Source organism: Curcuma longa, chromosome 20 (assembly GCF_044706935.1).
Source record: "Curcuma longa cultivar G26 ecotype Majalengka, Jawa Barat chromosome 20, ITB_CL_G26_1.1, whole genome shotgun sequence".
Taxonomy (NCBI): Eukaryota; Viridiplantae; Streptophyta; class Magnoliopsida; order Zingiberales; family Zingiberaceae; genus Curcuma; species Curcuma longa.
Genome location: NC_133880.1, coordinates 2894824 through 2911423, shown reverse-complemented (window position 1 = coordinate 2911423; position 16600 = coordinate 2894824). Strand labels below are relative to the sequence as shown.

The following is a 16600-nucleotide window of genomic DNA, read 5'->3' as shown; positions in this document are numbered from 1 at the left end:
TAAAATTAATCATGTCGTGCACGAATCTTAAAGCAAGTGGTGTGTTTGTCGATTTGTAACTTTCCGTGTTTGGTAAACAAACCTTTCTATCTTCCACAGTGAGGAGCTGTCTCTGTTCGAGGAAAAAGCCAAAGCGTTGAAGCAATCAGTTACATCATGAGCTCTCGTCGTATTCCCTGCGACTGAACTGCGCAAGTTGAGCTGCAATTATCAGCATGAGATTAAACAAGGTTATTCCAATGGCGAGCATCAGCGGCAGCGGCAGTCTCCAATCTGGCAATCTTCATCCACTGCCACACCTCGTTGACCTCCCTAATTCTCTTCGCCTGTCCTCGCCCACCCGCAGGGGAGATCCGACATGGCCGGGAAGAGGCAGCGCCCACGCGACCAGCCGGGCCTGGACCAGATCGTGAAGAGGATGAAGCCGGAGAGGAAGAGTAAAGGCGAGGAGGAGGAGGAGGAGGAGGAGAGCCATGGCCGGAGACAAGGGTGGTCGGATGTTAGGACGGCACTGGAAGAGCTCTCACTGTTCAAGCTCGAGGAGAGCAAGGTCTCCGCCATGCCTCTTCTTGCTGCCTCTAATCTGCTGCTGCATCTCCTCGGTTCGCTGCGTCACTTTTTCTAGTTAATGTGTTTGAATCCTGGAGAGGAAAAAAGGGATCTGATTAAGAAATTGCGGTGAAGATATTTTTCCCCCTTTTAGAATTTTTTTTCTGTTTCTTTGATTCTGCAGATAAGATTGGTCCTACGATGCTGGTGCTGAGGCTGGATATACAGAGGAATGTTGAGGTGATGAAACTTAATTTTCAGGCGATTTAGTATTAATTATTTGCATTTTCACCTGAAGTTTATGCTTCTGAATCCATAGCTTGTGCTTGTTTCCTCAGTTTTTGCTTCACAAAATGAACTTGTCTCAATAACCTAATTAATTCCCTTAACTTGTGAAGAGTTTAGAGTAAATCGCATGAACCTGAAACTTTTCAGGCATTTTTAATATTCTTTGTAATCATTTTGCTGCTGAAATGTTTGTTGATCAATTCATAGTTTGTATTTGATTCTTGAACTCTTTCTTCACAAGGTGAACTTGTGTCGACAAGCTACTTAATTTCCCCAACTTGTAAAGATTTAGGGTAAATTGCTTGAATCTTCATGGATTAAGGTGATTTTTTTCATGTTTGATACTCTTTATTGTGATTGCTTCGAAAAGGAAGCATTTATTTTAATATATTTTGCCTATCAGCCAAGTTGATCAACATGATCTGATTCCCTTTGACAAATTTGAGTTATGGCTTCAAGAATAAAGTTCATCCATGGAGAAGTGATGATTTTGATATTTTGAGGGAAAGTGAAAGTGGATAAACCTATCGATATTATTTCTAATACATATGTGTCAATAGTTGATGCCATTGCCAGCCCATTCATCCTTCTCACATCGCGATGATATGTCAATCTTTGAAGGTGTTCCAGTAATGCTCCAATTTGGTGATGAAAGAGTTCAATCGCATGTTTAGTCCTTGCGTTTATTCTGATGAACTTTGATAGAACAACTATTCCAGTGGTTTTTTTGCAAGATGAATCTAGAATACTAATCCTCACGAAATTGTTAGTCTCCCCAACTTTGTTATATGTTTATTTGTTGAAACGATTACTCTAAGACACATCACTATTTTGTATCAAAAAATAGATAGATCATAAATTTTGGTTCTACCCAAAAAATGTTAAAATGTTTGTTCAGAGATTGGAAGAGGTATTCATGTTGGATCCAAGCCTGAATTCAAGTTTAATCGAGATAGTGAAGAAAGAAGTAGGTGAGGGCACTTCAAGAAAAGCTGGAAGCTGTTCAAAAGCTATTCTTTGGCTCACCAGGTACAGCCACAGAAATGAATTCAATTTTTGTGAAAAAAAAGGAGATTAAGCTTAAATAAGTATCTAACTAGTATTTCTTTTTCTTGACGATTAATTAGGTCTATAGTTTTCGGTTTAACTTTGTTCCAAAAGTTGGACAAAAACCCTAAATTAAAACTTGAGCAAGTAGTGGAAGAAGCATACAGTGAGGTTTTGAAGCCATGGCATGGTTGGATCTCGTCTGCTGCTTACAAGGTCGATCCGTATACAAGGTTAATGATTCTTTTGCCTCAGGATGCTGCTAACTGGAGTTTGAAATTTGACAGATAGCTTTAAAACTGGTTCCAGAGAGGGAAACCTTAATCAGATTGCTCATGGGTCAAGAGCAGGATTATGAAGCTCTGAAACAAGACGTCAAGAGCTATGTGTCAGTGATTCAACCACTTTTGGATGAAATATGTGCCCTCTTGGTGAGTGGAATCCTTCTGAAAATCACTTCATTTTCTGTAAATTGTGTTGTTCACAGAGTTGGATCGACCACAGTAATGTGTTTTGTGATGAATTGCTGCAGAGGACTTATCAATTGGATAAACTGAAGTCTGCATGATGGGCTGCCATTGTCTCTGCACTCCTTGTAGATAATGTGAAAGGAAAATTGTACAGCCACTGCTTTACTGCATGTTTACTCTGTTTTGTCTCTTGTTTTTGTTGAATAAGAGGGACAAAATAGATAATATATTTAGGTTTGTTTGTTCCATGTAAAAATTTTCATCTGTGTAAAATATTTTGTGGAAAACTTTTACAGGAAAGATTTTGTATGTAAAGGTCTCTTGTTTTTGGTCAGAAGGTGGACTTAAGTTTCATTATTAAGTAGTTGAAGAAAATTATATTTAGATATCCTCGTGTAGAGATCTGATATTCTACGCGACTGGTGCTACGCGACCTCGTGCGCGACATAGCCGATCCATCGCCGTTGCCATTGCCATCACGCCGTCCGGCCATTGCCGGCTGCTCGGCGTCTCGGGCCCGATCGACGTATCACTCGTCGACACTTTGGCCGATATCAGATTCCGGCTATAATCCAGTTGGAATCCGATGTCGGCCGACGCGCCGACGAGTGGCACGTCGATCGGGCCCGAGCCGACGGTCGGCGGTGGTCGGACAGCATGGTGGGATAGCGACAGGGGTAGAGGGGGGGAAACTATGTATTTCCACATTTAAACGGTCATATCTGAGTGTGATCGCGTGATGGACAGTGGATCGGCATCGCATGCATGGTCGCGCATGAGAGAGTCGCGCAGAATATCAAACTCCTCGTGTAATAGTCACAGATATTAAAATGGATATGCAAACATGGAGATGGATAATAAAAAAATAAAAATATTAAAGAGGAAGTTTAAAGGAAAAATTATGAGAAAAATACTTAAGATAGTCTTGCTATTCTCATGGATAATAAAAAAATAAAAATATTAGAGAAAAAGGTAAAAATTATATATATACCTATGATAAAAATGTACGAGAAAGATTTGAAAAGGTTTAATTAATAATGATAAATTAAAATAAAATTAATTTAAATATAAATATTAATATAGGATAAAATTATGTATAATAGATAAAAATTTGATTGTTCGTGGTATTAACCGTGCTTTACGGTTTCCATTGAGGTCTCTATTTCAACATTGGGTTTGACAGAACATCTGGACCATTCATAGGACTGGTACAGTCGTACCAACGGTCAAAATTATTTTGGAATTGCTATTTCAGTTTAAACCGGTTAGTGAGGGTAAAATCGCCGTCTAATAAACCGGCTCTGCGAATCGGACAGATCAACTAACGGGCCCGTTATTTGGACCGGGCTTCGATTTCTCTCCCCTCCACTTCTGCTCAAATCTTAGCGGTGTCGACGAGGCCGAGCGAACAGCTAGAGCCTCCTCCCGTTCGAGAAATCTAGGGTTTCGGCCATGGCTTCCACGAATCCCGTCGCCCCGAAGACCGGCGATCATGAATCCGAAGGATCAGTGCAGAGCACCGCCGATATGACGGCGTTCGTCCAAAACCTTCTCGTGCAGATGCAGAACCGGTTCCAGGTGATGTCCGAGGGCATAGTTGCAAAGATAGATGAGATGGGGAGCAAGATCGATGAACTGGAGAAGAGCATCACTGACCTCAAAGCTGAGATGGACGCGGAACCCACGGTGAAGTCGAATCCGGAAGAAGGCAAGCCTTCCGATGAATCTTCATGAGCGATCCACGTGGCAGGTTGATGACATTGTCTGGATCAGGTCAACAGTGACATATTGCAGTTGCCTTATTGAGTTATCTTCTGTGAGTTTGTGTGAGGGATGTTTTCCTTTGTGTGCAATCTAATTTCCGGTGTTTTCGAGATGAACTCCATTCAGAACTAGAGAAAAACTTGTTGATCAATATTTCTATTAGTCTACTGGTTGATGTAACCTTTAAGAATAGGTTCCTCTCATATTTTCGTGCATCCACTTGATAATTCACATGCTCCATTGTCAGAGGATATAAAATTGCTTGAGATTAAGCTGTGGATGGTGGTAAAATCTTAAGGAAGGAAAAGGAGGATATTTCTATGTCATCCGTATAATGGTGTGTTATCTGGACAATTAAATTCTTGACTCTATCACCACAGGTCATCTTGCTTCTTCCTTTTCATAGATTGTTCTATTCATTTATGTTGCCACCAATAAGGATTTCACATTGGTTTGAATCTTATCATATTTTGTGTGTTTTTCACAGATATTCTATGCTTACTTTCATGAATAAGTGTTAAAGTACTGCATTTGGGTTTCACTGGTGCCCATTATTGAGGATATTCTTTTAACTCCATAACATAACTTAGTTTAGTTTCAATTATTTGATTGCTATGCTATTTGTTTAACTGTATTTGCTACATCTACAGTACTAGTAGAGTCTTTTCTTTATCTGTATAAATATGACTGGTATTATTTCTCGCCAGGAACTTCACAATAAGCAGAATCATGTGTCTTTGGATTTTTGTTGACTGTGTTTAGACTAGAATCATGAGTCTTTCCTGCATTACTTAGAATTAAAAGGATTTTGCATCAACAAAAATTCGGCTGATGTGTTCATGAAATAGTCAATTTCAAAAGGAAGTTGTCATCCTGAAGTCATTGCATGTTACTTGAAACTCTGATAGTTTTACTTCTATTTGTAAATTTTGGTTTACTCTCAGATACCATAGTTGATTGGATTTTCATGTGTAGCATAAATACATCATACTACAATATAACTTTTGCAACCATGATTTTGGATGTACAAGCAATGTTACTTGAAGGAGCTGGAGTAGTGAACTGGTTGTACTCCCACCTTTATGTTCCTCAACTATCATTGTTACCAAAAAAAAAAAAATTCACATTCATTCAGTCACTGTTGTTACATTCAATGTTGCAGAACACAAGTACTTATCTAATTTGTTATTTTTCTTAGAGTCCTCATTGTTCCTTAACTGACTATTATTTGAGGGCTTATTTTCAGAAACCCATCTCTTCTCTTAATTCTGTTTGATGTTCTGTGACTTGGTTAGGCTGTACTTTGTTGTTATCTTCGAGATAAGGTTTCAGCGCACTATGTTACCTTAACGGCTGAAACACAAACTCCATGCATGCCTCGCTGTTGAACAGTGTTTCTTTGCCCTGGTAAATTGCAAGGAAGATAAAGCTTGGATTTTAGAATTGAACAAATGCTTCATAGAACCATTCAATAATGTGTGGACGTATAATATGGTAAAGAATCAGCTAAATTAGATCTCCTTATGCTTGTATGCAGCTAGTCCTATATTCTTTTCTGTATCTATATTGTTCCTTTTATCATACGTACTTTCTTTAACACATTTATGATATCACTGACGTAGATATAGGGATTCCAATGAGATTGTGCTATTAGTCCATAATGTGCTATGTTATGTGGTGTTAAGACATGCACATGACTTTGACTAACTGACTTTGGGCAACAAGATTAATTACTAACTCATTATCTTGTATCAGTAGACACCTCAATCCATAAACATACGCACTAGAGGTTTAACTGTTGGCTCAGTTCAGGCACTACAACTGTTATTGTAGCTCATCTTACAACAATGCTAACATTGTTAGACAACTATGAGAAGGATGTGCCATGATTTCTTTTAATTAGGCCAGGAGCCAGAAGTTCTGGTGCCATCTAGTGCAGAAGAACTAGATGTGCTGTGGTATATGATGTTAAGACATGCACATGACTTTGACTAACCTGACTTTGGGCAACAAGATTTATTACTGACTCATTATCTTGTATCAGTAGATACTCCAATCCATAAACATACTAGAGTTTTAACTGTTGGCTCAGTTCAGGCACTACAACTGTTATTGTAGCTCATCTTACAACAATGCTAACATTGTTAGACAACTATGTGAAGGATGTGCCATGATTTCTTTTAATTAAGCCAGGAGCCAGAAGTTCTTATGCCATCTAGTGCTGACCAGGTAGCCACCTACTCCCATGCTTTGCTTCCTCACGGCTAATGTGAGGCACTGAGCTTCATTGATGCACTGCTCTACGAAGTCTTCACTGTTTGTATTAAACAAACTGTAGCAATCAAGAAAGGAAATCAGTAATCTAAAGATTAGCAGCATCACAATCAAGAATTTGCTGAACTTGTTTTTATTACTAGATCCTTCTTCCAACAATATGTTTGTATAATTATTCATGAGAAATTTTGCTTTTGTTTCATCCTAACCGACAAAAAAAAAAGTTAACTCAAAGACTTTCCTCTAAAAGGTGCTAAATTACTCTTTATTCTGAAAAAGAGATGACAGTTGATTCTAATGTTACATCTAGTGTCCTAGCAGATGAAAATAAATTATTTTTTTTCTAGTTTGCCACTCTTGACCTCCTTTCCTTGACTATGTTGGCAGGGAAAGATGGATTTTGAGTTGTAATTATGGGGCAAAAGATGTTTACCAGCAACATAGGGAGGGTTTGCTCTGGCTCAATACTAGAACTGATGCTTCCAGCTTTCTGACTTGGCTGAGGACAGTTTCCAGCTTTGGTCCTTCCATTACAAGTACTTCCACTTCCACCTGTTTATCAAAATTCAGGTAAAACAAGGACAATTAGCAAGTAATCAAGAATTTGATTATTCAAAATTTGGCACGTAATCAAAGCTACAGTTTAGAAATTGCCTCATGTTTGCAGGATTTGCACAGTGAGGCAAGAGAATCTGAAAAGTTGTGCAGCTCAGAGTCTCCACCTCTGCTAGCAGGAAGGACATGGAGAAGAGTGAGGAGGTCCCCGTTGTTTGCCACATGAGTCAATGCCCACATCATGGCTTCCTTGGCCTTCCCACTCTGGTCTACCACCACCATCACCCTCTTCTTCTCCATCCCCACACTACTCTCCCCCCACACTCCCTGAGCCCTGCTGCTCTTCCTCCCCCACCTCCTGGAACCTATGGCACACTTGGAAATGTGGGAAGAGCCATCCCGGTTCATACTTCCTCCTCCACCACCACGGCTGCCCATCTTCTCCACAGCCCGGTAACTGGTACTTGAGCTTCTCAAGAGTAGGTAGATGGAGATGATGATTCTGCTTTGGCATGCTACTTTTTTCCCTTTATTCTGACAGGTGCGAAACAGAGCAAAAGTATTGGATACAAAGATAGCAGTAAAACCAAACATCGTGTGGGGGAAAATTTGTGATTTGGATCTAGTTCTGCACTTTCAGATGTTGACACTGACAGTGATGTGTGTGACTATTGGTTAGGGTGAATCTCACACAAGACTGGAGATTTTCGTTTTGCTGTTAGTGAACAGTGGATAACATGGTTTTGCTTCATGGATTAACCATCATTGTTACCTTCTTTCGCGCACTATGGTACTCTTGCCTAGTATGACAGGGAACGCTCACGAGACTGCTGAATGTGGAGGACCATCTGCGATCCAGGTAGATCTGCGTTTAAGTTGTCCAACTAAAAAATTGAATGGGGTATCTTTCTGGTCTTCTGGGATGCCCAGTGTTGATAGACTTGTCATATCATTTTCACCCTCTTATTCAATTCATTGCACTGTTGTTGCAGAGGACGGGAAATAAAGAAGAAAAAAAATGCTGCAATATCCTGATTTGTTCATGGGGAATATTGTTTCAATTCTCTTTTCAGATTGAGCATATAAAAGGTGTTGATGCAGACCAAGTAGCAAAGGGCAAATGGATTGTGAAACACATGACGACCCGTCGGTGAGTATCAATTTTTTTTATTGCGGTTTTTATTAATCTTGGAAAATACCCAAATCGTTATACATACAAAATTGGGCATAGGTGATGTTAATACACTTAATAATGAGGGTATTCTCCCTCTCTCTCAAAAGTAAAATATCGATTTTCTCCAACAATTTGATGAAAAATTAATTTGCCAATCAACTTGTATGTTGTGTTTATTTTAATCATTATTGTTATATTTATCAGATGTCCATCCACAATCTTTCTTCCCTGTCCAGTCCATGTGAATTGTTACGGCTTGATACAATCTGTAACAAAAACTATAATTAGGTTTTCCAACATGATTCATCTATATGCACTTGCAGTTGGATAAAATATGAAATACAAGCAGAGTAGGAAAGGTTGTTTGTGGCGAAAAAGTAGTGTATTCTTGCCTCACACAAGTAACTCAGTTTCCGTTCCAAGCAAATTGTCATGCAACCAATTCCTCGTGCAAGAAAAAGCATCCTCTGCAGCTTCATCTTCCTCCTCCGACTCTGGTCGGTGCACAAACCCTTGTCCTCTGCCTTGGTATATCACGACCTTCGAGCCTTGAATCTTCTTCTCGATCTCTTTCAACGTAGCAACAGAACAGAAGGGATCGTTATCTCCAGAAACAAACAAAACCGGTGCTTTGATGCTACTCCCTTTGGATGGATCAATGTTTGAGCCGTAGAAGCAGATGCCGGTGCCATAGTATGCTTGCTCATCACGGGATAAGGCTTCTATAAGATGTCCACCGCCGAAAGAGAATCCGATGATGCCGAGTTTTTTGGAGATTCCGGCAGCCAGAAATTCATCGATCATCCAGGCTGTGCATGCGTCAACGTCTCTAGCAACCCTTTCAGGTGATTGTTTGGATAACCAGGAATCGAACCCATCCGCCGCCCAGTTTAGCTTCCATGGATTCACACGAAACAAATCAGGGACAAGAACACTGCAAAACAATGCATTATCAAGAATGAAAAACATAGGCGAATGTATCGGAAGGAGAAATCATGGTTCAGGGTTTATAATGACATTGCTGAACCAATTGCAAGCCTGTAGTTCAACCTATGTGAGCAGCTAAAAGAGAACAAATTCTCCCAAAGGAAACCGTAAACACATGTGACAATAATCTAGTTTACGAAACATCTAAGATCTTTTTCATATCGTTTGAAGTGGTGTATGCAAGCAAAATGCAACGCGATAATGGAGCTGTCCCTTGTAGTCATATGAAGCATTATAGCACTAGTTAAGAGTAATGAAGAAATGTACTTGTAGCCGTGGCAAGCCACTCGATAGGCAAAGTCCCTCGTAGCTGAATCTTCAAAACCAAGTACATCGGATAGAAGCAGCACACCGGTTCCATTGTTGTTCTTCACTGCCTTCAGTAAGTACGCACGGAAACTGTCCTCGCCCTCCCCGATAACCAGCTCAACTCCATTGACAAGCTCACATGCTTCATCGTCGACACCATCTTCTAGTTCCACTAGACTGCAAAGTGACTTACCAGTCACTTTTCGACCAAGTGGCATGCCTCTCCTACAATACAAGTTGCATCTCCTCTGGAACCAAACTGAAATGTTACAGTCAGCATATGATGGTAATATCTCAAGTAAATTAACTGAAATGTGACACGGAATGGTTAAACTTTAAAGAACTATTAGTACATTTGTTAAAGATACAAATTTGATTCCTAAAAATCACATTGACAGAACAGAATTGGGCTAATCATAGGTCTCAAACATTTGTGGGTTTCAATTTAATCAAAAAACTCCAAAAATTATTTTGTTCGAGTCCATCTACTACATTTACTCAATTGCGAGCAATGTATGCCGAGTTATCCATCTACTACATTTACTCGATTGCGAGCAATGTATGCCGACTCGATAACTGACTAAGCACTCTTTTACAACTCTGTTCCATCGTAACCAACTCAACTATATCCCCGTCGGGCAACTAAGCACTCAAACCATGCCCATGTCAACACAATCATTCTAATAAATTATTGCATCAACATCCTCCATTATGCTCAAGTGGACATTTTATGCTTCTCAGTAAATATAATGCACGAACATGAATAGGAACAATTATCACAGTTAAGTGACCAAATTTTAAAAAAAAATTGTTCAGGTATGAATTTGAAATTTAAGAGATGTCTAGAAGTATTTCTGTAACTAGACCTAATAGAATGGCATCCTCTTCAGTTGATCCCATCGCCACAATTATAATGCACGATGCGATCTTTCTGTTTTATAATGTTTCCATTTACAGATAAAAAAATGTGAAATCAATAAATAAGAAACAGAAACGAAACAGAAAATTAACTATCAGATCAGAAGAGATCCAATTGGAAAGTTCTGAAGCGTGATCAACTAACTTGTTTAGAACCGCGAGGTTTTTTGAAACTGGAATTCTGTTTTTGATGTTAAACCACTTTCCTGAGATCTATAAACAAGAAAATTGAAAATTAAAATCCTATCGTGACAGAAAAGTTGGACTTCAGAAATCCAATCAAACTGTTGATGGTTCTCAGGAATTCATGAGACTAAAGAACGCTACAATATATAACATCAAACATGGGAATCGAAGTTAGAATCCTCAAGTATTCTTTTCTAAAACACAAATTCGAATTCCTTCTCAACCGAAACTGGTTTTAAACAAGATTATGGCCAAATCATATTCAGAATCTATTGATTTTCTTCAAACTTAGAGCTAGCTAGGTTATGCTCAAAAACCGAAGAAAAAAAATTCAAACAGCGGAAGAAATATTCCAAAACTAGATGAAATAGTTCGAGATAAACACGGAAAACGGAAGAAAATTAGATGAAAGACATCGACTTACGAGCCTATGCAAGAAGGGGGAAAAGCGGGGACGCAATCCGCTGACGGAAGAGGAGACACCGCCACTACTAAGGAGCGCCAGGGTAAGCCGAGGAGAGGAGGCGGATACAAGTCCTCTGCGAGGGAGGAAGGGGAGGAGGGTGAGGACGGCGGAGGCGGCGCCCATCGACGGCGAGAGCGGAGGCGGGAGAGCGAGGGCTTGCGAGTGGACTGGAGAAGCGGAGACGGAGCCGCCTCGCAACGAGTGAAATATAGGCCTCCGATTCAGATATTTTTTTTGAATATTTTCAATTTGCCCCCTGCTGTTTATCCTCTTCTGAAAATGTCTTAAAATTTTCAAACACTTACTATTTAATTATAAACCACATAGTTTTGATCCCAAATAATGGTGCAAAAGTGAAACTATAGGAATTTGAACATTTTTTAAGGATATTTTAACCATTTCAAAGTTTTGGAGGACAACTATAAGCCGAGCAATATCTTTCTTCATCATGATCAATTATAATTTCTCGATTTATCTTTTCATAGATGGTCGTGGGATCGATATATAGAACTGCTGGGGTAGCGAAATTTTACCTTTTTTTTACAGAGATAGAGGACAACTATAAAATAAAATTTTGATGGATGCTATGCCTAAATTATTATGGGCATTTCCTAAAAGGCCCTTCTGAATTTTTTAAAGGATGCATCAAAGGTATTTTAATTTTTATAATATCTTTTCTATCTATTTCAACTCTAAATTAAAATAAAAAATTAATTTTTCTTATTTAAACCGAACCAAATCGGATAAAAAATGTTAATTATTCCATTAAGGAATTTCATATAAAAATTTATGTCATTAAATTATAATCTCTTAAATTTATCCATATTTTTATTCTTTATTTTAGAACTTTAATAAAAATTTTAATTTTTTAAAAAATATAAAAGAAAGTTAATAAAAAAATTAAAAATCTTTTTAAACGTTTTTATTTTTTTTAAATATTTAATATCTAACTACAAGAAAATAAGTAAAAGTAAAATAAAATTAACTTTTTAATTTCATCAATCACTTTTATATGAAATTCTTAGATAAAATAATTAATTTTTATTTTTTTATCTGATTCAGTTGAATCGATTTAAATAAGAAAATTTAATTTTTTTTTAATTTTAATTTAGGGCTCAAATAGGTGAAAGGATATTTTGAAAATTAGGTATCATTTTGATAAAAATTAAAGTATGATGCACTCTTTGAAATTTTCAAAAAATTAAGTGGACCTTTGAGAAAATTAGACCGAATTATTATTATTATTATTATTATTATTATTATTATTATTATTATTATTATAAAGTTTATTTAAAGAATATGGTGGGAAGTTCACATATTTAGACTCTGCATGAATTGATTATTGTCCTAACGGCTAGAACTAATGCCTGTAAATTAATTAATTCCATTTAATGGCCCAATGGGCTTGCATTGCTTCTATATTTGGGCCTAGTTCATATTGCCCAAACCCAGAGAAATTAAATCAGGAGTTTTACAAATTCTATCTTTTCCCCATGCAAATTCCCATTACATTTATCAATATATTTTTCTAACTTAAGTGTTTTATTCTGTTTTCAAAATTCTCAAAATCAGGAGTTTAACCATTAATATTTATATTTCTTATGAAAAAAGCTAAAGTAAAATCTAATAATTTCACCACCAATAAACTTTTTTTTATACAATCCAGCGTTGGAATTTTGCCTTATTATATATTTATAAAAGAAATACAATTCCTCGTGCAAGAAAAAGCATCCTCTGCAGCTTCATCTTCCTCCTCCGACTCTGGTCGGTGCACAAACCCTTGTCCTCTGCCTTGGTATATCACGACCTTCGAGCCTTGAATCTTCTTCTCGATCTCTTTCAACATAGCCACAGAACAGAAGGGATCGTTGTCTCCCGAAACAAACAAAACCGGTGCTTTGATGCTACTCCCTTTGGATGGATCTATGTTTGAGCCGTAGAAGCAGATGCCGGTGCCATAGTATGCTTGCTCATCACGGGATAAGGCTTCTATAAGATGTCCACCACCGAAAGAGAATCCGATGATGCCAAGTTTTTTTGAGATTCCGGCAGCCAGAAATTCATCGATCATCCAGGCTGTGCATGCGTCAACGTCTCTAGCAACCCTTTTAGGTGGTTGTTTGGATAACCAGGAATCGAACCCATCCGCCGCCCAGTTTAGCTTCCATGGATTCACACGAAATAAATCAGGGACAAGAACACTGCAAAACAATGCATTATCAAGAATGAAAAACATAGGCGAATGTATCGGAAGGAGAAATCATGGTTCAGGGTTTATCATGACATTGCTGAACCAATTGCAAGCCTGTAGTTCAACCTATGTGAGCAGCTAAAAGAGAACTCGTGTGGGAGGCCAAAGGAAACCGTAAACACATGTGACAATAATCTAGTTTACGAAACATCTAAGATCTTTTTCATATCGTTTGAAGTGGTGTATGCAAGCAAAATGCAACGCGATAATGGAGCTGTCCCTTGTAGTCATATGAAGCATTAAGCACTAGTTAAGAGTAATGAAGAAATGTACTTGTAGCCGTGGCAAGCCACTCGATAGGCAAAGTCCCTCGTAGCTGAATCTTCAAAACCAAGTACATCGGATAGAAGCAGCACACCGGTTCCATTGTTGTTCTTCACTGCCTTCAGTAAGTACGCACGGAAACTGTCCTCGCCCTCCCCGATAACCAGCTCAACTCCATTGACAAGCTCACATGCTTCATCGTCAACACCATCTTCTAGTTCCACTAGACTGCAAAGTGACTTACCAGTCACTTTTCGACTAAGTGGCGTGCCTCTCCTACAATACAAGTTGCATCTCCTCTGGAACCAAACTGAAATGTTACAGTCAGCATATGATGGTAATATCTCAAGTAAATTAACTGAAATGTGACACGGAATGGTTAAACTTTAAAGAACTATTAGCACATTTGTTAAAGATACAAATTTGATTCCTAAAAATCACATCGACAGAACAGAATTGGGCTAATCATAGGTCTCAAACATTTGTGGGTTTCAATTTAATCAAAAAAACTTCAAAAATTATTTTGTTCGATTGTGTATGTCAACTCGATAACTGACTAAGCACTCTTCTACAAAAGGTCAATTGCGGTCGGTCCCACGATCATCTGTATACGACGAACTATGCCGAGTTATCCCACACGGTCGGCCTCACGACCATTTACTCGAGAAACTTGATCACGATGGAGGAGGATATTGCTCAATTTCATCGTAACCCTTGCCCTCTTCTGCAAGTCTGTTCGATAAGCTATGCCTCGGAGGCGCTGACTAAAAAAGATGGAATCCGCCACCTCCCCATACGGTTGGCCCCACGACCATTTGTGAGGAGGTAAATCGAGAAACTGCAGTTGGTCATGACGCAGGAGGGTATTGTCGGCTAACCAACCTTTGCCCTCTTCTACAACTCTGCTGCATCGTAATCAATTCAGCTATGCCCTAGATCCGTTGACTAAGCACTCAAACCATGCCCATGTCAACACAATCATTCTAATAAATTGTTGCATCAACATCCTCCATTATGCTCAAGTGGACATTTTATGCTTCTCAGTAAATATAATGCACGAACATGAATAGGAACAATTATCACAGTTAAGTGACCAAATTTTAAAAAAAAATTGTTCAGGTATGAATTTGAAATTTAAGAGATGTCTAGAAGTATTTCTGTAACTAAACCTAAGAGAATGGCATCCTCTTCAGTTGATCCCATCGCCACAATTATAATGTGATCTTTCTGTTTTATAATGTTTCCATTTACAGATAAAAAAATGTGAAATCAATAAATAAGAAACAGAAACGAAACAGAAAATTAACTATCAGATCAGAAGAGATCCAATTGGAAAGTTCTGAAGCGTGATCAACTAACTTGTTTAGAACCGCGAGGTTTTTTGAAACTGGAATTCTGTTTTTGATGTTAAACCACTTTCCTGAGATCTATAAACAAGAAAATTGAAAATTAAAATCCTATCGTGACAGAAAAGTTGGACTTCAGAAATCCAATCAAACTGTTGATGGTTCTCAGGAATTCATGAGACTAAAGAACGCTACAATATATAACATCAAACATGGGAATCGAAGTTAGAATCCTCAAGTATTCTTTTCTAAAACACAAATTCGAATTCCTTCTCAACCGAAACTGGTTTTAAACAAGATTATGGCCAAATCATATTCAGAATCTATTGATTTTCTTCAAACTTAGAGCTAGCTAGGTTATGCTCAAAAACCGAAGAAAAAAAATTCAAACAGCGGAAGAAATATTCCAAAACTAGATGAAATAGTTCGAGATAAACACGGAAAACGGAAGAAAATTAGATGAAAGACATCGACTTACGAGCCTATGCAAGAAGGGGGAAAAGCGGGGACGCAATCCGCTGACGGAAGAGGAGACACCGCCACTACTAAGGAGCGCCAGGGTAAGCCGAGGAGAGGAGGCGGATACAAGTCCTCTGCGAGGGAGGAAGGGGAGGAGGGTGAGGACGGCGGAGGCGGCGCCCATCGACGGCGAGAGCGGAGGCGGGAGAGCGAGGGCTTGCGAGTGGACTGGAGAAGCGGAGACGGAGCCGCCTCGCAACGAGTGAAATATAGGCCTCCGATTCAGATATTTTTTTTGAATATTTTCAATTTGCCCCCTGCTGTTTATCCTCTTCTGAAAATGTCTTAAAATTTTCAAACACTTACTATTTAATTATAAACCACATAGTTTTGATCCCAAATAATGGTGCAAAAGTGAAACTATAGGAATTTGAACATTTTTTAAGGATATTTTAACCATTTCAAAGTTTTGGAGGACAACTATAAGCCGAGCAATATCTTTCTTCATCATGATCAATTATAATTTCTCGATTTATCTTTTCATAGATGGTCGTGGGATCGATATATAGAACTGCTGGGGTATTTTACCTTTTTACAGAGATAGAGGACAACTATAAAATAAAATTTTGATGGATGCTATGCCTAAATTATTATGGGCATTTCCTAAAAGGCCCTTCTGAATTTTTTAAAGGATGCATCGTATTTTAATTTTTATAATATCTTTTCTATCTATTTCAACTCTAAATTAAAATAAAAAATGAATTTTTCTTATTTAAACCGAACAAAATCGGATAAAAAATGTTAATTATTCCATTAAGGAATTTCATATAAAAATTTATGTCATTAAATTATAATCTCTTAAATTTATCCATATTTTTATTCTTTATTTTAGAACTTTAATAAAAATTTTAATTTTTTAAAAAATATAAAAGAAAGTTAATAAAAAAATTAAAAATCTTTTTAAACGTTTTTATTTTTTTTAAATATTTAATATCTAACTACAAGAAAATAAGTAAAAGTAAAATAAAATTAAGATATAATGATTTTGTGTTTTTAAAAATTTTTAAATCTCCAAAATTAAAAATAAAACTATGAATAAATTTAAAAGAAAAAAAATTAAACTTCATCAATGACTTTTATATGAAATTCCTCGATAAAATAATTAATTTTTATATTTTTATCTGAGTTGAGTCTGTCAGATTCGATTCGATTGGATTTATATAAGATAATTTATTTTTTTATTTTTAATTTAGGGCTCAAATACGTGAGAAGGATATTTTGAAATTAGGTATC

General features: G+C 37.6%; 5 protein-coding genes across 6 annotated transcripts; 2 read left to right on the top strand and 3 right to left on the bottom strand.

Annotated features, from left to right (window-relative positions):
- Positions 1–115: 115 nt before the first annotated feature.
- On the top strand, positions 116–2663 carry LOC141813790 (glycolipid transfer protein 3-like). The gene is given in 7 exon segments (XM_074701772.1): positions 116–347; positions 350–602; positions 734–789; positions 1736–1866; positions 1965–2100; positions 2172–2315; positions 2417–2663. Coding segments are annotated over 7 exon segments (888 nt in total). The 5' UTR covers positions 116–215; the 3' UTR covers positions 2453–2663.
- A 1063-nt stretch (positions 2664–3726) lies between these two features.
- Positions 3727–4308, top strand: LOC141813821 (heat shock factor-binding protein-like). Its single transcript, XM_074701808.1, has one exon. It carries the CDS (start codon positions 3807–3809, stop codon positions 4086–4088), a length of 282 nt encoding a protein of 93 aa, XP_074557909.1. The 5' UTR covers positions 3727–3806; the 3' UTR covers positions 4089–4308.
- Positions 4309–6110: 1802 nt separating this feature from the next.
- LOC141813929 (uncharacterized) lies at positions 6111–7453 on the bottom strand. The gene is made up of 3 exons (XM_074701938.1): positions 7047–7453; positions 6826–6944; positions 6111–6450 (listed from the first exon to the last, which is right to left on the bottom strand). Exons 1-3 carry the CDS (start codon positions 7383–7385, stop codon positions 6303–6305), a joined length of 606 nt encoding a protein of 201 aa, XP_074558039.1. The 5' UTR covers positions 7386–7453; the 3' UTR covers positions 6111–6302.
- A 952-nt stretch (positions 7454–8405) lies between these two features.
- LOC141813693 (uncharacterized) lies at positions 8406–11158 on the bottom strand. 2 transcript variants are annotated; one of them, XM_074701666.1, is made up of 3 exons: positions 10946–11158; positions 9376–9665; positions 8406–9055 (listed from the first exon to the last, which is right to left on the bottom strand). In XM_074701666.1, the coding sequence occupies exons 1-3, from the start codon at positions 11108–11110 to the stop codon at positions 8515–8517; spliced, it is 996 nt and encodes a 331-aa protein (XP_074557767.1). In that variant the 5' UTR covers positions 11111–11158; the 3' UTR covers positions 8406–8514. The 2 variants fall into 2 exon arrangements, with proteins under 2 accessions (XP_074557767.1, XP_074557768.1); XM_074701667.1 differs by having other exon boundaries at positions 9376–9676; positions 10946–11027.
- Positions 11159–12671: 1513 nt separating this feature from the next.
- Positions 12672–15539, bottom strand: LOC141813559 (uncharacterized). Its single transcript, XM_074701519.1, has 3 exons — positions 15327–15539; positions 13512–13801; positions 12672–13188 (listed from the first exon to the last, which is right to left on the bottom strand). Exons 1-3 carry the CDS (start codon positions 15489–15491, stop codon positions 12672–12674), a joined length of 972 nt encoding a protein of 323 aa, XP_074557620.1. The 5' UTR covers positions 15492–15539.
- Between the last annotated feature and the right edge of the window lie 1061 nt (positions 15540–16600).